This window comes from Prosopis cineraria, unplaced genomic scaffold (assembly GCF_029017545.1).
Source record: "Prosopis cineraria cultivar Desert tree isolate PC_DT_omini unplaced genomic scaffold, ASM2901754v1 PC13, whole genome shotgun sequence".
In the NCBI taxonomy this organism is placed as follows: domain Eukaryota; kingdom Viridiplantae; phylum Streptophyta; class Magnoliopsida; order Fabales; family Fabaceae; genus Prosopis; species Prosopis cineraria.
Window position 1 is genome coordinate 35,870,290 of NW_026555344.1, and position 23,604 is coordinate 35,893,893.

General features: G+C 36.3%; 1 protein-coding gene across 7 annotated transcripts; it reads left to right on the forward strand.

Moving 5' to 3' along the window:
* The first annotated feature begins 1,023 nt into the window (after positions 1 to 1,023).
* On the forward strand, positions 1,024 to 19,825 carry LOC129290439 (chromatin modification-related protein EAF1 B-like). Of its 7 annotated transcripts, none has more exons than XM_054927207.1 (24): positions 1,024 to 1,355; positions 2,256 to 2,497; positions 3,942 to 4,131; positions 4,248 to 4,302; positions 4,387 to 4,484; positions 4,643 to 6,029; positions 6,147 to 6,269; positions 6,431 to 6,697; positions 7,316 to 7,507; positions 7,772 to 7,852; positions 8,035 to 8,092; positions 8,178 to 8,689; positions 8,795 to 8,860; positions 12,239 to 12,296; positions 12,398 to 12,585; positions 12,684 to 12,737; positions 12,858 to 12,938; positions 13,381 to 13,518; positions 13,624 to 13,740; positions 15,548 to 15,648; positions 15,808 to 16,023; positions 16,116 to 16,497; positions 16,770 to 18,513; positions 19,379 to 19,825. In XM_054927207.1, exons 3-23 carry the CDS (start codon positions 3,989 to 3,991, stop codon positions 18,429 to 18,431), a joined length of 5,979 nt encoding a protein of 1,992 aa, XP_054783182.1. In that variant the 5' UTR covers positions 1,024 to 1,355; positions 2,256 to 2,497; positions 3,942 to 3,988; the 3' UTR covers positions 18,432 to 18,513; positions 19,379 to 19,825. The 7 variants fall into 7 exon arrangements, with proteins under 7 accessions (XP_054783182.1, XP_054783189.1, XP_054783187.1 ...); XM_054927214.1 differs by having other exon boundaries at positions 8,810 to 8,860; XM_054927212.1 differs by having other exon boundaries at positions 7,319 to 7,507.
* Positions 19,826 to 23,604: the final 3,779 nt, after the last annotated feature.

A 23,604-nucleotide genomic window follows, 5' to 3' on the forward strand; every position in this document is an offset into this window, starting at 1 on the left:
TAGGGGTAAATATAAAAAGATAGGGTTAGTTAAAAAGTAGGTAACACTTTATTAGGGGTGAGATTATATTAAAAATGTCTTACATTTTTGAATGAAGGGAGTAACTTATTTTTGGTATTTTTTTATTTTTTTATTGATATTAGTTTTTTGTTTTTTTGAATTTTATTTTTTCTTGAATTGAAGCTTACTGCTCATATGAACTAGGTTCTCTGTAGTATATATCCATTTTGCTCAATAAATTTATGAGTGGATTAACATAATTTTATAAGTTAGAAACATAAAAAAGTTAAATTCAAAAAGTCAACTCATGAGTTTAATTGAATTTTATTTGATATGAGTTAACATAATTTTATAGTCTAGAGACATAAAAATAATAAATTTAAAAAGTCAATTCGAGAATTTGGCAACAATGATTATATTCATGAAGCCAATTAGTGTATATGTGTGATATTTGGCAGCAAAAGGAAAAAAAAAAGAAAAAATAATTTCAAAACCAAAAATTGACTTGGTATTCATTACACACACATGTGTACTACATTATGCAACACTGTCTAGTGTCAATTAAGCACTTCGATGCAATCTTACCAACCCCAATAATAGCATCAAATGGGATACTAAGTTACCCTTTTGAAAAATAATTTTGTACTACTGTCTTTAGAAAAAACAGGATCCAGACCAGTCAGATTGTTATATTAAAAAATAATTTTATACCTGGTCATTGCCAAAAACTAATTATAATAGTAAACTATTTTACAACCATAAAATCTAACAAAAACAACCATAACTCATTTTGTAATAACTAACAATATTGGGTCAGACATTTACATGAAATAAGAACACTGTTTATGATTATCATTTGTAAACTATGCAAATTTACAAGGATGATGATGATGATAAATTGATTGAAATTTATTTTGTAACTCATGAATAAAAAATAATAAAATTAGCATAATTATTGTTATTATTATTAAAAAAAAAGCCCAAAATGGACGTTCTATTTCTCAAAGGCCTCCTCTTCGTCGTCGTCTCCATGCCCAGCCCACTAGTACTCGCAGGGGTCGCATAGTCCCTCTCCTCTCGCACGAAGAAGAAGCAACTTGCAGATTTAGAGAAAGAAACAAAAGCTGAAGCATCAAATTGGCGTTGTTGGATTTCACACGGACACTGAAATACGCTTTCATGGTTGACATTTGCTGTTGAATGTTAGGTTTTTAGGGCTAATTCGTGCTCGTTCCCTTCCACATAAAGGCCCCTCTTCCAAAACCCTAGGAAACAGGAAGTTGAACGTGGCAAGGCCTCAAGGTGTTTCAACTTGTGCCCTAGCTCAAAAATTCGTGCTTCTCGCGTAAAATAAGGTGTTTTTCCTCTCTTAATTGTCATTGTTTGGGCACTAGTCTGTGTAGCTGGAAACCCTAGAATCATGCAAACTGGGAAATTCGTGGAAATGGGCGTCCTTAGGGTCTTTAATTTGAGGGATGAATTTTTCTTAATTGTTTTTCGTTGGGGCTGTCTTATGCATTGTCATGAAATGCCGTCAGGTTTATGCCTGAGCTTGTGTCTGTTGGGTTGAGTGAAATTGGTGTCTCATTTATGTCTGGGATTTTGCCTGCCCATATTGGGCAACGAGGAAGAATGCATTTCTTAGAGCGGTAAGCAACTAATGTGAATAATAAATTTACCGTTCGTGATGCCAGCTCAAAATTTTGAAGGTAATCATTGGCGCCAACCTCCATGTATGCAATAGCCGAGACAACATACGTATAAATAAGTAATAGTGACGAGTATTTTGGTTGCTATTTACGTCGTATTTTATCTTTGCTGTGCATTCACATCATTCGATACTGTTATGGTCATGCGTCTTTAAGCCTGCAACCTCTATGGGTTATGCATTTACGTGCATGTGCAAATAACTCAAACCACGTCGCTTCCTGTCTTCAAAGTGGAACAATTTTTTTTTTTTTTTTACATTTCTTCTAGTCTTTAGGACTGCATGTAACCATATCCGCTAGCTTGTTTTAAGAGTGTACGTGCTTTTATTTCATCCATTTCCAGAAACTTATTATTTTGTATTATATAGAATCTTATTGTTTTGATGAAAAGACGAGAACCCTTTTCTCGGTGAATTTTGAATAGTCAACATCAATTTTCATTTCTACGTGCGTACAGTATCACAGCATATAGGAAGACAATATCTACTTGGCCAGAACCCTTTGATTGGTGAATTTTAAATCATTTTTTTTCTACTTATGTTACAGTGTTGCAGCCTGTAGAAAGATCATATCTACTTGGTTTTTTCTCTGTGGAATATTTCTCAACCGTTCATCAAGTGAAAGAAAATATTGTCTTGAATTGCTGAAGGAAGGCCTGATTGATTACTTATTTATGCAAGGCTTATGAAGAAACAAAGTTATATACAAGCAGCTAGTTGGTTTCAGACCTAAGTACCATCATCACAAGTGAGCTAAAACCTGCTTCAGTGTTATCAGCTTAGTTCTTGGTGATGCCTCTATTCAATTGATTGCTCCTAACCATTAGCTAGAATTTTGAATTACCTAGGTAGTCAAAGGTTGCTCACTTCATGCCTGAGGCACAAAGGCAAGGTACTAGGACTTGGGAGGCCACAATGCCTCTAGCTGGCTGAGGCAGGGGCCTTCCATCCAGGTGCTTGCATGTCAGTGTCTTGTACCTTTGTGGTGGATGCAACAGCTTGCATCAGGTGCAAACTATAAAAGCTAACCTGATAACTCAAAACCATCACATCACATTAAGTATCTTAAATCTCAAAATAAGATAATTTAAACATAAGGAAAGCCATAAAGCACAGCCCAGTAACTCTATTGAGCCGCAATGTGCTTCTAAGCTATTTTGTTTTACTTTATCACTCTGTTATGCTTTCAGAATTCAGTCAAACTGGTAGATATTTATAATTCAGACAGGAGAGAGAAAGAGAGGGGAAGAGAGAGAAGGGAGATTGATGGAGAGAAGAATAGAAAGGGGAACAGAGAGAAAATCGCAACAGAGGTGCGCTGAATACTTAACTGAATTATTCCAAATCATAATCTGAATACAAGGCTCAACATCCAACCTACTCCAATAGTCATTTTCTAACTGACTTTTATTACTTCTATTCCCATCACTTCTGTAGTTACAATTATACAAAAAATCCTTCTCTCTTTCAAACTTCTCAGGCCTGTAGCTTTTTTAATTTGCTTATTATGCTTATAAGTCTTCATATTTATTTCCTATTTATGTAGTACATTTTCAGCCTCTTATTTTACTGTCTTGCTTCACTTGGGTAAACACTTATCTATTGCCTCAAGGAATTAGGAGAACCCCACGTTTTTAAGTGTGTCTCTAATGTTTGCGTTACTGATCTTTAAAAGTTCATCCTTCATGCCCTCCTGCACATTTTCATTATATGATTTAATAATAAAACGAGGAAAAGAAAGAGTTCATGTTAGAGGCCACTTTTGTGTTGAAATTTGCAATTTGTGATCTGTGTCAGTGGTGCTGCTTTTCTCTTCTTTCCTTATAAATGATATCTGCAGGACCCATATCTTCTTCACTCTTCCGCCCTTCTTATTTAGCTCATGACTGCATAGGGAACATTGCAACCTTCTTTATCTGCTAAGCAGTACTTCATTCAACATACTTCAATAAACAGGCCCCTGCAAATAGTCGTTTTATGTGTGTGTGTGAGGGGGAGAGCGAGGGCAGAAGATTGATTTAAGCCTTGAGGAAAATGTTCCTGTTTGGACATTTCTGATTTATTGCTTCTTGATGCCTGTAAGATTTTGGTTGTCAACAATGTTCACATTCTGTCCGGCTTAGTTCTTTTTTCTCTTGTTTTTAATATTACATAATGTTCTATTTGTAAATTTTGGTGCTTCTATGTAGTTCCCCCCATCTGATTTGCCCTCTTGCCTTAATGAATTTGGCAGATGTTTTAATAGATGGGAGGTGAAGCTCTTAGACATTAGGAGTGGGAATGCATGGATGTAATTCTGGATCGGCTCTCCTTGTAAATGCTGAGGTTGATTCCATGGGAGGAGTTATTGACGGCGGAGTTGGCATAGGGTTGAAAACCTCTCCCCGCCGAGCAGCCATTGAGAAGGCTCAGGCAGAGCTCAGGTGATGAGAGGTTCATTTATGCACTTCAGTTCTGTTTTTTTGTCTTGTTTTCTTGAGCACCAATGTGATATTTTTATGTTATACACTAAGAATAACCTATTGGATGTCGATAACAGACAGGAGTATGATGTTCGTGAGGAAAGAAAAAGGGAGCTAGAATTTCTTGAAAAAGTAGGTGGTTTTAATCATTTGCACACTGTATTTTCTGATAGTTGTATGCAAATGGTGATTACCTTTTATGCTTTGTAAGTGTAGGGTGGGAATCCTCTGGACTTCAAGTTTGGGAATGCTGCTTCAGCTAGTGTCCAATCTACTTCACTCACTGATCAACACCATGAGCAGTTTGTGACCAGGTTGGTAATGATTTTTCCTCTTGTTTTTCCTGGATCCTTTTTACTCTTGCCAGTATCTTCTGCTTTTTAATGAATATCTTTTACATTCAATTTTCTTAATTCTTAATAACATTTCATTGTTTCTTTCTCTTGACTTTTCTATCTTCTTGTGATCTCAGTGAAGCAAAAGGTAGTTTTGCTTTGACGGCGTCCCCTCATGGTGACTCTGTTGACAGTAGTGCTAGACCAGGTGCTCCTTCAGTTAGTGAACCTAATACTGCTGATGATATCTTAGTTTTGGGTATTGATAATGAGTTACCTAAGGGTGAAAGGAGGTCTGTACATCAAAGTAGAAGGAACAATGTTGCTCCATCTGAGCAGTCTTCCAAAATTGATGGGAGTCAAAATGCTAAGGACTCAGAAGATTCTGCCATTTTCCGCCCATATGCTCGAAGAAATAGGTCCAGAACAAATCATGGTCCTCGGGGCAGTTCAAGGGATGGGAAGGGGTTGGTATCTGAAACAGGCAACTTGAAGGACCATAATTTGCCTGCTGTTTCTAAGCCAAAGCCCCCAAATATAAATGGCGAGGTAGTTACTAAAGATATCATTTCTGTCAATCCTTTGGTTAGCAAATTGGATGGTGTCCGAGCTGATCAAACAACTAGTGGCAATAGCATTCCTGAAGTTAAATTGGATATCACTGTCAAAATAAACTGTAAGGAAGATCGGTGTACTCTGCCTTCTCATGATGATACTGTACAAAACCCAGTCGTCATGGCTTCTGGGGAGGCTGATGCAGTTGAAGAAAGGGAACCGTTAACTTCTGCTGATCTGGAGCCTCTGCCTAAAGCTATGAAACCAGAAAATGAATCCTGTTCTGGCCAGCAAAATGAAATTGCCGGCATAAAAGCAGATAACAAGGGCATAGTGAATGAAGAACAAAATGGTGATGCTGCCTTAGGTGGGGTGATTTTCAATTCAGGGTCTTCTTGTGCCCAAACTAGTGTAGGTAGAGATGTTAACAATGATAGTGACATGTGTAACAATGCAAAAAATGTTAATGGCAATGGAAGTGCTGTGGGAAAGATGCCAGAATTTGATAAGAAACTAAATTTAACTGGTTGTGAAGTAAAAGAAAGGATTAAGACCAATGCTAGTGAAGGTGGGGCTACTGATAACAATGGGAATGATGATGGTTGCGGAAACCATTATGGTAGTGGTAATATGGTCAAAGCTGAGGAAGATGTTTGCGTTAACAGCTCTTCCATGCAAAACAAGTCAAGTGATTTTTCCAATATCAAGGGACAAAATGACAGTACTGTATCAAAAACTGATAAAGAGTTTAATGATGTCTTGGTGGATCATTCCAACCCTGTCAAGGGCAGCAGCTCTGGAAGACACCACCAGGAGCCAATGGATGTGTCAAATCGTGAGCTTCCTCAGGCAGTTCTGGCAGAAAAGGTTCCTACTACTGCCCCTGACCTTCAGCCATGTTCCAATCACCATTTATTGGCAGATAGGGCACGTGAAGATTCTATTTTGGAAGAGGCACGGATTATAGAGGTCCTCATTTTTTATATTCTATTTATAGTAACTCATGCCTGTTTTTGTCAACTTCTGAAACTTTTTCCTTTATCATCTGATCAATGAACTCTATAAATGTCTGCATGTATTAAACAGGCCAAGCGGAAGAGGATCACAGAATTGTCATCAATTCGCACTTTACCCACACAGAACCACCGTAAATGTCACTGGGGTTTTGTCCTTGAGGAAATGGCATGGATGGCAAATGATTATGCCCAGGTTTAAATTTCTACACTTACTAGTGATTCTCTGCTTTCCCCCTCCTCCTGTGGTAGCCTCAACCATTTATGGACTAGCAAAAATGTACAAGGCTAATCTTACTAAAATCCTGTGATTTTTTTTCCTTATAAAGAAAGGTTTTTTCTTGGCATTTCTTGCAGGAAAGACTTTGGAAGATAACTGCTGCAGCACAATTATGTCATCAAGCTGTTTTTACCTCTCGTTTAAGATTGGAAGAGAAAAATAAACATAGGGGAATTAAAGTTGTGGCTTACAACATAGCTAAGGCTGTCATGCAGTTCTGGCATTCAGCTGAGCTTCTTCTAGAAAACAGTGATGCTAGTATGAACTACACTGGTGCTTTGTCAGAATCTGTGAAAGTTGATGTGGTAGAAGCTTCTAGGAACAAGAGAAGAAATTCAGATGTGGTACTGGTTATTTCTTGGGCTCTTTCTTTTTACATATAAAACAACTTGGTCTTGAACCTTCGCTGTTGGTCCCTACTTTGGTCAGTAATGGGACATGACATCACTGTTGTGTTATTTTACTTGAAATTTGTTTATTTGAATGATACGATACAAATGACATTGCTTCTATAATGAAGTAAAAATGAATGAGATTATTATTATCATGTTATATATGTAAAGTCAAATATTTTAGAAATTAAAATTTTCTTGTCATTAACATCTGAATTTGGATATTTGAATCCATGGGCCTTGCATGGAATTGTAGTTTCAGAGCTGTCCACTAATATCAACTGATGTATAGCTTTCAATTCTTATATATTTGCCTTGCTAGTTTCGCTATGTTATGCTAATATTCTCATTTGTGCAGAAGCAGTCCTTTCCCCCCTTTTTCTTTATGCTTGTTAGATGTATTGCAGGTTCAAAAACTACTGCATACTGTGAGTGTTGATATTCGTCATAGCTATTATCTGGAAGAATTGAGACATATTAGTTATCCCCCAATCTGTTGTCTTTCTATAGTATTTATCTTCATCATGAGCTACTTGTTACTGATTCCGTAGTGTCGGTTGTTTTGTTCAGAAGACAAACAGACATTTGGACGAACAACATCCCTGGAAAAACGTGGCTAAGAATCTGCAAGCTTATGCTTTGAGATTTTTGAAGTATAGTAAGCCTTATGAAACTTCCTCTCAAGCTGAAGCACCAACAACACCTGATAGGATATCTGATTCAGGCACTCTGGGCATGCCATGGGAGGAGCATCTTACAGAAGTATGGGCCAAGCTTCCTTATATGTGCTTGGTTTGTTTTTTTTTTTTAATGTTGGCATTAGTGATTTTCTTCTTTTATCTCTCTTCTATTGCATTTTTCTGCTTTGATAATTCATTTTTATCATAACTGTCTTTGAATTCCATTGGATGGGGATGCTTTATCTATTGGGTTATTCAATGGATTGTGTGGATAATTTTTATGGTCTATTCATTGTAATGGATGTAGGCGAAATGCACCTTCACATTTCATAATTTTAACTGGCAGGAAAGTCTCTTCTATATGGTTCCTTCGACAGCAATGGAAGCATACCGAAAATCTGTTGAATCTCATTTCCTACACGTTGAGGTGAATATATTACTAAAGATCTTGTACTTGCTACCTTCCATAGATATTTCAGGAATATCATTTTGGTCTTAGGATATGTTACAAGGTCATCTGAATCTTTTATCCTTCTTTCATATCATTGAGTCAAATAAACATTGTGACTTCCTTGTGGCCATTAGTGCTAATAAATATAACTTTTTCAGAAAACTGGGAGTAGCATGCAGGAGGAAGTTGAGATATCTCTTTATGATGCTGCACCAGGTAATGTTGGATTAGTTTGCATTTTGATTTATAAGTGGACTAATGATCAATCTGGAACTTTTTACACATTTAAATTGAATTGTAGAGTTTGGATCAGAAGAGAATGCATATGATGAGGATGATGGAGAAACAAGCACTTACTACTTGCCTGGTGTCTATGAGGGTAGAAAACCAAAATCAGCTCACAAGAAGCATAGAAACATGATGAAATCTTACCCTCCAAGGTCCTGTGACTTTGGGGCTGATTTTCCCTATGGAAATTATACATCTGGATCTCAGCCATCCATGCTAATAGGAAAAAGGCCTGCTAGCTTAAATGTTGGGCCTATAACAAAACGCATGCGAACAGCTTCTAGACAGAGAGTTGTAAGTCCTTTCACAGCTGGGATCACAGGGACAGTGCAGCCTCAAGTTAAGACAGATGCTTCAAGTGGGGATACCAATTCCTTTCAAGACGACCAAAGTACTTTACACTGCGGATCTCAGATTCAGAAAAGTGTGGAGGTGGAGTCAATTGGAGAGTTTGAAAGGCAGTTACTGTATGACTGTGCTGAAATGCCTGTTAAAACAAAGAAGAAGAAGAAGGCAAAGAATCTGGTAATATCAATTTGTATATTCATGTAACTTGAAGGGATAGTTGATTTATTTACGTAGATATGTGTTCATTCATTTTGGATCTATACCTCAGCTTTAGTTGCATAGCTTTTATTTCTGCAGGGTTCTACATGTGATCAGGGATGGCAGGTGGATTCAGTTCTAAACGAACAGGTGATTTTTCTATTATCATATGATAAGGACTACAGACGCGAGTCATTCTTATCAGAATTGGTGAAAATTGAAATGACTGTCTTTAAATTTGGCAAAAGTGTGCCCTATTAAAAAGTTTGATGTTGCATCAGCATGAGGGAGAAGATTGCTTTATGCAATATCTTCTACTTGTTACATGTTGGATTCATTATGTGAAGCTAATGTTTAAAGCTTTTTAAGGTTTTAGGGAAAGGGAAGAGGAATAAGAATGGGAATGCAATGGAATTCTGTGGGCTGTGGCCCAAAATCACAATTGATTTGACAAGCAAGAAATGGGAACACTTTTTCAATTGTGCGTTTGGAAGGGTAGATATACTGCTGAAATATAAAGGAAAGCTGAGCAAATGACATGCACTGATGGGCTGAAAGAAGATATTAAAATATTTTGTTAAGATAAAAAAGAAAAGAAAAAAAATAATTGAGATTAAAGATCAATAAATCATTATTGCATCTAAGCCCTGAATATGAAATGGGTTCATTTGTCCTCCCTTCTCTTTGTTCATTAGCAGAAGCCGGAGAATGTGGAGGCTTTTGCTATGCTGTCTGAGGGGTAGCTAACGGAATTGACCTGAAAGCTTTATTGTTTTTGCTGTACCTTGAGCACAAAATGGTATTTTGTGCATCACATTCCTTTTAAAACATTGATTCCTATCCACTAATTGAATCAAAGGCATTTCAATATCTTGAGGGAGGGAGCATTCCTAATAAAAGGAATTCTATTGTATGGGAACAGCCTTTTGCTTCTTTTCCAATTCTTTCCTTCTCCTTTTCCATCGTTTTTCTTGCTGGCTGTTATGGGCTCTGTGCTAAGCAATTTGAAATTTTGAAAAGGTTAGAAAGGTTTTTGCCTCAACTGTGGAATTTAAAGTGGTGTTTAGTATCAAATGTCACTGCATAGGCTCATAAATCAACATACATCTTAAAAAAATCAAATTGCCCTGTGTATTTACTGTTAATCATCATCATTATTTAGTTAGTTTTATTTTAAATTGTGATGAAAAATATATTTATGTGGAAATATATTGAAATATCTTTTAATTCAAGTTCTATTTTGATCAGATGTTCCTATTCCATGGACATTTTCTTCTCAGAATCTTAATCTAATAGGCCCTGTTTGGTATAATGGAATTCTAAGTCTGGAAATGGAATCATAAATGGATTCTTAACGTAAGTTTGTTTGGTATTATAGATTTTGGATTCATTGGAATCCCAATTACAGTAAAATATGCAGAATCCAATTCCATCTCAGGCTCCATGGAATCCGTTCAATTCTCTGAAATTGAAATTTAAAGGCACTTCTACCATCATCACTGTCTGTCTCCTCCACCCCCATCCATCATCATTTGCTTCACCTTCAACCACTTCCAACTACTTGCCTTCAACTTCATTGTTAAACTCCAATCATCATTGCTACTTTTCTTGCCATGATGAACCAGCTAAAGGACATGTGATTTACAACAACAACAAGCCTTTATCCCACTAGGTGGGGTCGGCTACATGGATTGCAAGACGCCATTGTGCTCTATCATTTATCAAGCTTTTAGGAATATTATTAATTAAGGATCACGTTTAACAACTTCCAAGAGTGTTCTCTTAGGCCTTTCTCTACCCCTCTTAATTGGACTCAAAATTATATGTTCCACTCTTCTCACTGGTGCCTCCCTTGGTCTTCTTTGTACATGCCCAAACCATCTCAACCGATTTTCTACCATTTTTTTCTCAATAGTGCTACCCTCACTTTTTCGCGTACGTGCTCATTTCGAATTTTATCTTTACGTTACATCCGCACATCCATCGTAACATTCTCATCTCTGCTACTCCAACTTTATGCTCTTGCTGTCCCGTTAGAGCCCAGCATTCACTATTATATAACATTGCCGGTCTGATAGCAGTGCGATAAAACTTTCCTTTAAGTTTATTAGGCACCTTACGGTCGCAAAGGACATGTGATTTACGAAAACAAAAAATACAAAAGGTAAGCCTGGTGGGGTGATGGCATGGAGGTTGCCCAGCCATGGAATCAAGTTCGACAGTGCTCTTGTAGGGATTTTATGGGTTATGAATATGCGCCAAATTTTTTCTGGTTCAACCCATATTTCTAAAAGTTACAGAGATCTTCGTACGGTGACAGTGGCCAAGGGGAGAGACGAACATGAGAGAGATGATTTTTTTAAAGGGGTATTTTGGTCTTTTCATATTTTAAATACATGTATATATTAAAATTAAATCAAGATTCTATCTTCATACCAGACACACTTTTAAAATTCAATTCTATTTCAATTCCATCAAAAACCCTTCCATCATATCAAACAAGGCCTTAATTGTAGGCTAGGAATAGTTTTATGCCCCCACTTGGAAGAGTATGCCTAATGTACCGATCTTATCATTAGCTTTTATGCCTAATTGAGTTATAAATGTATGTTTGGTATGAAGATGAAATCTGAATATAATATTAATAAATATATGTATTTAAAATAGATAAAGACCAAAATGCCCTTATAAAAAAATAAAAAACTTAGCCATCATGATGGAGTGTGTATGTGGGGCACTTATGACAATTCCATGGAATTGTGGCAATTCCATCATGATGGAGATGGAATTGAATTCTAGGTATTTTGGTAGAATTGGAATCCATAAGGAATTGGATTCATGCATACCAAACAATTGAAAGCATGATTCCAATTCCAATTCCATTTCTCTTGGACCCAATTCTAATGTACCAAACATGACCTTAGATGTATTTAAATTCTGGGAAAGTATGCCTACTGTACCGATCTTATCATTAGCTTTTATGACTGCGAGATGGATATTGTTTAGCTGGGGTAAATAAGTTGGAAAAGTGAGGAATAGAGTTGATAGATTATGCTTACAATGTTATAGGCTGTTGGAAATGAGGTTTATACATTTAATGTTGGTTTTTGACTTAGAAGTGAGCAGTTTAAGAAGATCTGGATAATCTGGGTGTTGGGGGTGGGTTTGTTGTTATTCATGCTGGGTACAAATTAATAATGCATTGGCACAATTGCCTTGGGATTTTTTTTTTTGGGTGCAGGGTTAAGCTCTTATATAATAGCGAAGCCTGACAGGATTGAGTCTGGACTTGACTGTAGGCAAGTTATATTTTTTGGTCTAGCATTAGAGAGCATGGAAGAAGATTAAGCACGATCAATGATTTTATTTTAATCATATGTAGTAGGTACCTAAATATAGCTGAAAATAAGATAACTGGGTTCCCTGTGGCTTTCTTATTGTTGGTTAAATAATTGACTTTTTAACTATTTCTCGACCATGTTAACCTGAATTTTTATTGAGTTATGCTGTGGTGACTTTACAATGCAGAGGGATCATTCCAAGAAGAGATTAGACAGTCATCATTTTGATCCTAACGGAAGCAGTGGTAAGATAAGTTTCCATCTTGTTGCTGTTAGAATTTGTATAGCATTATTGGGTATCATGTGTTCTTTGAGTTTTTACACATTTAATTGTTGTATTCTGAAGGTTTGTATGCCCAACATATTGTGAAGAAGCCAAAGACAATGAAGCTGACACTTGATAATACATTTGACAACATTCCTACAATGAATGGTTCTATTCCTTCTCCAGCTACTTCGCAAATGAGTAACATGTCCAATCAAAGTAAACTCATTAAAATTCGGGATAGAGGCCGTAAGGCAAAATCACTGAAGGTAAATTTGGCATGTACTTAGATTGTCACGTGCTTGCAAATTTTAGTCATTTGACTTTGTTGATATATTTGTAATGTATCTATTATTTTTATTTATAGATACCTGCTGGACAGCCTGGTTCCGGAAGTCCTTGGTCACTTTTTGAAGACCAGGTCTTTTGTAGTTCCTAAGCCATCTTATCCCCCTCCCCTTGCGCACATCTAGAATTTTTTTTTTTAATTTCAATCATTATCATGCGCTTTTAATTTACTTTTATCTTTTCCCTGTTACAGGCCCTTGTTGTCCTGGTACACGATATGGGTCCAAACTGGGAGCTTGTTAGTGATGCTATTAATAGCACTCTTCAATTTAAGGTAATAATCCGTTTATATTCATGTGTATGGATAGATGCCAAGATTGCAGGACTCCATATTATTTGAGGAATTATCCTCTTGGGATCTGAAGAATGATGGTTAAAATGAAATGAATGTCCTAGATTTCCTTATTTTTATCATAACATAGTTTTGCTGTTTTACCTAAAGCAGTGCCCCGTAATGGTCTAGATGAAGATCTCTGAAAGAAAATGTAAATATAATCCATAACACTCGTACATCATAGGATGTCTGTCTGCATAACCTTTGGGACAAGATTTCATTAAATTCAGCACTGATTTTGATATTTTTCGTTGGATTAAAAAAAGATGTGTCATCTTTTTTTTTTAATGCTTATTTCATTCTGAAATTTCACCTGCCTCGTTTATTTCACATTTAAACTGCATTTATGATTGGGTTCCATGAAATTTGGCAACATTTTCAGTGTATCTTCCGGAAGCCAAAAGAATGCAAGGATCGTCATAAGTTCTTGATGGATAGAAGTGCTGGGGATGGTGCTGATAGTGCCGAAGATTCTGGGTCTTCCCAGTCTTATCCATCTACACTACCTGGAATTCCTAAGGCAGGGGTTTTTTGTCAAGTTTTATTTAGTGTCTCTTCCATTGATGGAAGAAGTACATGTGGTTGACACAAATGTTGTGGGTTTGGTGACTTGTATCTTTTGCAGGGTAGTGCCAGGCAGTTATTTCAACGATTGCAAGGACCCATGGAGGAGGATACCCTCAAGTCTCATTTTGAGAATATTATGAAGATTGGGCAGAAGCAATACTACCGTAGGAATCAGGTCTGGATCTGTAGATACTGTAATGAATCACATGTCGATTGACCTTGGGATTACGTTATAATAAATGCTACACATTTGAATCATTTTCCTACCTTCTAAATTCTACACATTTGAATCATTTTCCTATTCTTTTTACTTACTCTATAGTTATAAGGTTTGACAGAGGCCTATAATTAGGTTGGTAACTTTCAACAGATATAATTTGGTAAGAAGGATAGATTATGATGGAGTAGAAGATGTCTTATTGAAACGTAAAATAGGAGCACAACAGATCATAGACCATGTCAATGAAACTTTTGATGAAGCAATCTGTTTCTGTATATTTGACATGGCAACCCCCTTTGTAGGAACCTTGGGCAGAAGACTAAATGGAAGGCATGCAAACTAGCTTGTCTTGTACTATCTTAAGCTACAGAGATACATAGTATCTCTAGTAACGAAGATGCACCCAAAAAATGTTAGCAATGATCTTGTACTAAGTGCACCTTAACATGTCAAAAACTATTGCCATTAGGTTTAGGCCTCTTTTTCTGACCAAAACCATTTGAACCTTTTCAGAGGAACCCTTCCAATGCCTGAGAGTATGCCCTTTACATGCCTATGACTCCAAATATTTTATTCAAAGCCAGAGATAGAATGCCTGACGATGTAATGGTTGCAGCTAATTCTGAGCTGTCCATACACCATAATGCAAGTTTCAGAAGTTAGATATCCGCAACTTCCAACATTTTATCAGCATTAACCTTATTGAGTACTGCAGTCTAGACGAATGACTTGATGCTATTGAGTTGGGATGACAAAGGAGCGTTTGATATATTTTAACCATGTGAAAGGAGAAATCATACTGCAACTGCAACCATTTGCCTGAATAAGTAATGCAGTATCTTACACTTAGGTTGTCCTCCAAGTCTTTAGGAAATGTGATACTGGAAGATATGAGCATTTTGTGTTGGCTCTGCATCATTTATGGCTACACTTGTGGCTCAATTGAAACTATGTTATGGTTCTTTGTTTATTCAGATTATTGACCACATTGAGAAACGGTTCTTCTGCTTGGTGATTCCATAAACCTTCTTTGACTCTTGGATTACAGTCTTTTTTTCATCTTCTGATAGGAAACATAACTAGGATTATTTTATTATTATCCTAAGATGATTAGGATTTTCTGTATTTTTTAAATTAGGATATTTTATTTGATTATCTTTTATATTTAATTTAGTTTTGAATTAGGATTTATCTCATATTTGAATAAGGATGATTTTAACTCTATCTTTTAGAGGTTGAGTAGTTCATATTATTTAGGATTAGTACTAGCGATCTATAAATAGCTTTAGAGTTATTGACTTGTAGTTCTTTTTGACTTACAGAATAAATCTTGAGTTGTCCTTCAAATTTTCCCCCCCCCGTACTTTTCCCTTTCTTTCTAGTCATCCCTCCTCCCTCCTCTTTCATTTTTCCTTTCATTGTTTTACATCACTTTTTTGCTTTATGCTTGCATAATTTGGTGCCTTTGCTTTTTGTTTCTGCTTTGTCGTCTTTTGAATGAGATTTGGCTCTTCATATTCGTTGTGGCAGATTATTTAATATAGTTGATAAGTTGACAAAAAGTTGGGCTAAGTCCACTCATGAGTTTGTCACACATTTTTGTTTGTCATAACTAAGGAAGGTTAAATGACCACTGGAAAGTCTGATTGTATCGATAGAATAGTATGGTTGTGCTTGCAGTTCTGTTCACTATGTAGCATGACTGTGTTGTTTTCAAATTTTAATGAAGCTATTCTAAATTGAATTTCTTGATTTATTGCAGAATGATATCCAGGATTTGAAACAAATAGTACCTGTTCATAATTCACATGTAATTGCTCTTACCCAAGTCTGTCCAAACAACCTCAATGGAGTTCTTCTAACGTAAGTTCTTAATTTAATTTGGTTTTTGGGTGATGAATAAAAGTCTTTTTGATGCTCTTCCAAGTGGATTTAGGCTTACCTTGTTATTGTGACATTTTTTGCTCACATCTTTATTCTGTTTACTGTGAGTAGTTTGATTGTGTTTGTTTCTGGATGAAGGCCCCTTGATCTTTGTGATACAAATGCGCCAACCCCAGATGCCCTTTCCCTTGGGTACCAAGGTTCAACTGCTGGTGGTTTGGCATTATCAAATCAAGGTTCATTGCCATCAATGCACCCCACATCAGGGGCAAATTCCTCACTTCCAGGTTCTTCTGGCTTGGCACTTGGTAATAACTTGACATCACCATCTGGTCCAGTTCCTGCCTCTGTCAGGTATATGCTTAATGTGGATGGTAGATCTCTGCACAACTGTGCTATTACATACATACATTTTATAACTCTGATGGGTATGTGTGTTTTCCCAGGGATATTAGGTATGGGGTTCCGAGAACTTCACCTTTATCTGTCGATGAGCAGCAGAGAATGCAACAGTATAATCAAATGATATCTGGCAGAAATATGCAGCAGGCTAGCATGTCCGTTCCTGGATCCCTTTCTGGAAGTGATCGTGGTGTTCGTATGCTGCATGGTGGAAATGGTATGGGCATGATGTGTGGCATGAATAGAAGCATGTCCATGTCAAGGCCTGGGCTTCAAGGTATGGCACCATCATCTATGCTGAATTCTGGAAATTTGCATTCCTCTAGCATGGTGGGGATGCCGAGCCCTGTAAATATGCACTCAGGAGTTGGTACAGGACAAGGCAACTCAATGCTGAGACCTCGTGAGGCTCTACATGTGATAAGGGTGAGAAGTTCTCTTGTTCTATCATTCAAGGTTTAACTGATTCTATACACTATTTGGTTGGGATTTCCAAGTATGGATTTGAAACTTTTCACCCTCCGAGCTGTTTTTTTAGTTTTTATCAAGTCCTAAATAGCCTTGTTGGAGTTTCTTATGTGATCTGTTCCTCAGCCAATTAGTATGTTATAAGTTGATGACTGTCAGTTTTATTTTGGGAAGCCTATATTTTGATTTCATTTCATTTCTGCTGATAAATATATCCCCATTGTCATTAGCCGGGTCATAATCCAGAACATCAAAGGCAAATGATGGTTCCAGAGCTGCCGGTTCAGGTCTCCCAAGGGGCCAGCCAGGGTATCTCGGCCTTTAATGGGTTGAGTTCTGCCTTTAATAATCAGACATCTCCACCACCTGTCCAGCCATACCCAGGGCATGCTCAGCAGCCACATCAGATACCTCAGCAACAGTCTCATCTCAGCAGTTCTCATCCTCATCTTCAAGGTACAAATCATGCCACTAATCCCCAGCAGCAAGCCTTGGCACTCCGTTTGGCCAAGGAAAGGCGGCTGCAGCACCAGCAACGATATCTGCAGCAGCAACAATTTGCTTCATCAAATACACTGATGCCGCATGTTCAGGCACAGTCCCAACTTCCCGTGTCATCAGCTTCACAGAACAGTTCTCAGATTCAATCTCAAAATTCATCTCAGCAAGGAGTACCTGTCTCCCCTGTAACATCTCAGCACCAGCAGCAGAAACATCACCTGCCACAACATGGTTTCAGCAGGAATCCTGGTGCTAGTGGATTGACCAACCAAGCAGTTAAACAACGGCAACGACAGCCACAACAGCAGCAATATCAGCAGCCTGGTAGGCAGCATCCTAATCCACGGCAGCATGCAGAGTCTCAGCAACAGGCTAAACTTGTGAAGGGAATAGGAAGAGGAAATATGTTGGCTCATCAGAACATCTCTTTGGATGCTTCTCATCTAAATGGCCTCTCTATACCTCCAGGAAGTCAAAACCCTGAGAAAGGGGACCCAGTGATGCACGTAATGCAAGGACAGAACTCATATCCTGAATCTGGTTTAAGTTCAAATCAACAGTCAAAGCCATTGCCTTCTGTTCATTCTACAAACCATTCTCAGTTGCAGCAGAAGCTGCATCCTGCGGCAACAGCCACTTCATCAAAGCATGCTCAATCAATGGTATCTGCTGATAGTAGTGCTCAAGAATCATCAGGACATATTTTGTCATCACCACAACCAGCTGTTATTACTTCTAATCATCACCAGATGCAGCTACAATCTCATCCTCAGTCTAAGCAAATTAATCAAACTCAATCAAACGTGCAGAGAATGATACAGCAGAGTCGTGCAGTACATTCTGAGTTGCCAAGCAAATCTCAGTCTGATCCCACTCAAGTTGATCAGCAGCCTACTAACAGTACTTCTGAGGTTAGCATGAGCTCTGTTATGACTCAGGGTTGCATTGATTCAGCGAATGTGGTATCTGCCATTCCTACTGCATCTTCTCAGTGGAAAACATCAGAACCTCCATCTGACTCCAATATGCCCAATTCAGCCATGCAAGCAGGCTCCTTGGGAAATGCAGCTGCTGGAAATTCAGCTGTAAAAGAGCCATTGCCACAGATTAGTCAAGGAATAGGCTCAAGACAGTTGTCGGTTAATTTGCCTTCTCATTCACAGAATTCTGGGGCACATTGGCCGCAGCAGCCACTGCCGCTGCAACAGTCTTCATCACAGCCCGTCCTATCCCAACAGCCATATAAGCCACAAGAACAGCAACTGCAAAAGCAACAGGATCAAGAGAAAAATTCACCCAAACAGGTGGCTTTACAACATCAGTCTCAGCAGCAAGTGCAACCAGGACAAAGCAGTCTGTTCATCCGTCCCCCAAATTCTAGAGTGGAGTGACGCATTCTATAGCTGGAGCTGCCAAGAGTGGTTGGTTCTGTCAGGAATGGAGTCTGTATGCTCTTTTGACAGCAATGTACAGGTATTTAAATTTCTATCTTTGCTAACTTGTACAATTATATTGAGCATTGAACTACATGAATTTGTTCTTTTGGAGGGATGTGCAATGTCATTTGTTTTGGAAGCATATGAAACATTTATTGCTGAGCAAATGTCGGATAGAAATTCTGAACTTATGCTAGTGTGGATGGCAATATTTTCCATTGGTCATTGCAGTAGTTAAAAACAGTCTGACTTTGTCTATGATGGTGGCTACTGCTATAATTTTAATTTTAATATGCTACAATGGTGATTTTCATTGTGATGGCAGATTTCCATCTTTTCTGTTTTTGGATACAATGACAATTTTAACTACACCCAGGGGTTGAACCCCTGACCTCCCTGCTATGAGGGTGGATTTTATGCCATCATGACAAACGATCATTGGAAAATTTCCATCTTGCTTGAAATGAGACTGTAAAATCATTGTTGTAGGAGTATGAGTTTATGCTCTCTACTATAAAATGTTTGTTGAGACGCAGGCTGTTCAATCCTATTATTTTACTGCTGTCCTTTAATATCAGTTGAGTAGATAATGAGATTGATTAATGATGCATGTTTCATGCATGGTAACTGTTGATGGCCTTGTATAAATTAGAATTCCTAATACAATGATGGAAAGAGATTTTTATAGTGATGAAATTTAGTCTTGTTAGGTATTGCGTTGGTGGTGCTGTTATTTTTTGTTAGTTATAGCGTCAGTGCTGTTGGTGATTGTGCATAAATGTTCCTTGTTAAATGATTGTCTGTTTTTTTCCCTGCTGGAAATGTCTGTTTTGGTTTTTAATGAGAGAACCAAAAAATGTAGAATGACCCTGTTTATGTCATGGTTTTTTTTTTTTTTGCAGATGAAGTTGGTTACCCATGAGGACAACAGAAATCCATTGTTTTCTGCAGGTCCTGTTAAAAATTCACGAAACTTATATTGGCAGGCATTCCTTTAGTTTATTCTTTTTCTGCAAATCTTGTATATTACCACTGTATTTAGAGGGTTATTCCCCGACCTCCACTTTTTTTTTTTTCTTTTTCTTTTTTGGTTTCTTGGGGAAGAGACGAATATAGAGGTATATGTACAGGGCCGTCTCTTTTCCTTGTAGTTGTAACCCCTGGTTTTTTTTTCCCCTTGTTCTTCCTGCCTATGTGCAGAAGAACGTAACCCTCTTCCTTTTTTGCCCTAGTAGATTAGTGGATGTATTATTACCCTCTCAGATAAATGGGATAGCAATCATTTTTCTGGGCAAACAGCCAATTGAAAGTATTGTGAATATAAATCTCTGGTGTATGAATTGGCCAAAGCTGTCTTTTATTATCTAGCATAAAGTACATCGATCTGTACTTGGGGAATTATCAAGTAAGCTGTTTTCAGTTTCTGCAATGCAACGTATCATCAGAGCCGATCCCTGTATCATAATGGATATAAAGTGACATTTTCTTGAAACTTCAGTTTGAAATGGTTGTTATGAACAGGTTTTGAAGTGCACACCATTGTTATGGCTGGCGGGTGATTGGACTTGGTATGTGTTTTTCCACTTGGGCCTTTTTGAAGGCAACATTTAAATTTTAATTTTTCAAGTTGTTATTTTTCCTAGGTAAAGCATATGCATTCTTGTGATTATGTTCTGATGTCTGCAGTTTCGTTATAATACTGTGTCCATGTGATGACAACCTAAGTGGTTGCTCATTTTGCATCATATATTTAACTATTTTCTCAATAAACCTTAAAAAGTAAGGAAAGAGGTAAAGGGTAGAAGTGAACTTGATATATGAAATGTTTCTTTTTTTTTAGATTTGAAATTTTGAATCAATGGTTCTATTCTATAATATTGAGATATGCAAGTTCTCGTATCCAAATGTATTAATAGCATTATCTGTTGATGATTGAAAATCCTTGTCTAAGTAAGAATTAGTATGTCATGGTTCAAGTGCCACAGCATTTTCGGAATTGAATTATCTAGCTGGAGGAGTTTATGTATAATGTTCATTCCTGTTCCCATATATAATATATTGGCTTAATTTGTTTTTAATGGTTGGGTTTCTGTATTCTTGAAAGTTTGGTTAATGATAAAGTACAATGGTATTGTTTAATTCATGTAGCTGATCTCATCTAGCAGAATAAAGCTTCTTGTTGGTTGGTTGGGTTTCTATGTTTGTTTGTTTGTTGGAGAATTGGAGGGTTTGGATTTTCTTGACACGTACACTCATATTGCTGTCCTTGATTATATAATGTGTTGTTTTTGTAAACTAGAGGTGCTCGATGTCAATTCAGAATGTGTCAATGGAACTTTGTGATCTGTCGCAGGTGGGATCCTGGCTGTCTATCTAAAGTTTCTATCTTGATTCTTTTAGCCTCAGGAGTTCAGTGTTTCTGATCGTACAACTGCTGCTGAGCCAACAAGAATCTATGCGTGATTTGGTAGGAGTTTTGTCCTTAAAAGTTTTTCAAGGTCTATTTGGTTATTAAAAAAAAACAAAAGAAAAGGAATAGATTGAAAACAATAAAGGTAAAAATGAGATAATCAAAAGAAATAATGAATTACATTCATAAAGGAGGGGCTCCAGTTAATTCAATTTATAACGCTAAGAATCATGATTATAAAATTATTTATAAAATTTTTGGAGGGGGTGATGATTTTCACAGTTGTAGTATTAATAAGTTTTCATACTTATCATGAAAAAGAAGGATGATTTAATTTATTTTTGTATTGTCTATTCAATTTATTTTTTTTCTAGTAATTAGATGGGATTCAATTAAAGTAATTAATGCTTTGTATGCATGTGTTTAATTGCAGTCCGTAAAAAGGGATTGAGAAAAGGTTTCCCATATTGAGGTTTGGAGATACCCCCTGTTGGGATATTAGTTTGAAGTGCATGTGGAACCTTTCACCAAAGTTAAACTAATGTTTTTTCTTTGTCGAAATGAAGAGTTATTTGGATTCGATTTAAAGGTAGTTTTATAGGTTAAACTGTTGTTTTGCGAAGACGAAGTCACGGACCTGGGACCCTGGCTTAGGAGTGGTGAAAATTTTAAAATAAATAAATTAATGGCAATACCTATTGTCGAATTTATTTAAATATTGAAATTATGTATGTATGCACACCTTGCAATTTAGTATGATTGCAAATTTATTTAATTCATCTTAATTTATTGGTCAACATTTAATTACTAGAATTTAGTTGAATTTCTGTAATAATATCTTTTTGTTCATAATTGTTTTTTTTTCCAAAATTTAAATACTTTGCAAACTATTTATTGAAAAAAAAAAGAACTTGTTTCACCATAACACAATGCAAAATTAAAATTAAAATATTCCTCAATTCATACATCTTTTTGACAATATAATTAGAACAATGCCTTAAAAAAAACCAACCATATAATGAGCAAATAAAAATATATAAATTATCTCTTGAACTGAGTTTCTTAGAAAGACCTTGAATATGGGGCAAGTCTGAGTACTGCAGTTTTATTTTGAAAATTTGAACTAACTAATTATTAGCGAAAATATAAGTAGAACTTAACAAACTCTTTTATATATATACATACGAAATCGTAGCGCTTTGCTGGAATTTGTGTTTACATATACACAAATTGAGCATAAATTGCAATTTTCCCAATATCTTGCAATCATATCTAAAGGACGCATTAATAATCATATGACGTCATATAGTATTTATCCTCAACAAGTGGTCAGGCCAAATTAAAGGGCATTTTTTATCGAGGGAAAATGGCAATTAAAAATCTGTAAGAACATTAGTAATACTTACAAATATTAAATTATTGAAATTTTAATAAAAAATCATAATCTTTACTTATAATTAAAAAAATGTGAATATTCAATTGAAAAACTTACTAACTATATACTCAAGACTATTTATAATATTAGTTGTAAATTTATGAAAGTTAATTGAGAATCTTAATTTTTTACTGTCAATATACAAACAACCCACTTAAAAAATCAACTAAACATAATTAAAATTATTTATAACATTAATTAAGAATTTACCAGAATCAATTATAAATTACAAGTTAATTACTTATTATTTTTTGCTTTCAATATATAAATAAATCATTTAAAAAATTTACTAAATATATTTAAAATTATTTGTAACGTCAATTGAGAATTTATAAAAATTGATTGTAAATTGTAAGACAAAAAAAAAAAATCAACAAAAGAAAGTTAAAAATCTTTGTAAAATTAACTGGGAATTCATTTACCATTGTAATAAATAGAATGACGCATTACACGCACACATGGAGGAAAATGAAAGGAAGACACTAATCATATTCATTTCTTACGGTACTTTCAATAACCAAATGTGATGGGTGAAGGGAAGGCAATAGCGAAGAACAAGAACTAAATAATTTCTGCAAGGCCTATAACCTTTATTATCGTTTCTCATTAATATCTGTCCCCTTTAATATCTTTTTTATGTGAGGACATAACAGTTGTTTCCTCTCACATCATTTCCATCACATGCAAAATTTATAATCCTGTTTTTTCCAAAAAAGAAATCAAGGTCTTTCAACAGAATTTCGAAACAATGCATAAATCCTTTTCAATAAAACAGAATTCATAAATCTTAATTAGAACTGGTTTCAAAGATGCTCGCTCAAGTGATACATTTATGCTCCAGTAAGCATTCAACCTAAAGAGTGCTAACTGCCTCATCACACAATTGAAGCTACAAAGCCATTTCATTAGATAATCGTAGAACATAAAAGAGGTCAGGAGTTTGGTGGGCATTGCTGCATAAAATAGAATGATCAAACATAAGAAATTAGCCAGAAGGCTTCAAGGAGTTCCCTCAGAGAGATAATTTATAATGCAAGTAGAATTAGCATTACCAAGAATGTGGATGGCATTGTATCACATTCAACATGATAGATTGCCTCAAGGGACTGTGGAGGAGGTTGAGAAGGAACAAAGAAATTTAATTTGGGGAAACGTATAGGGAAACAGATGACATGCCATTGCTTGGGAAACAATGTGCATGGCGAATGACGTAGGTGGACTGGGTATTAAATCTCTTGAAGGAATGAATAATGCATTTATGATGAAAATGCTTTGGAGAATGA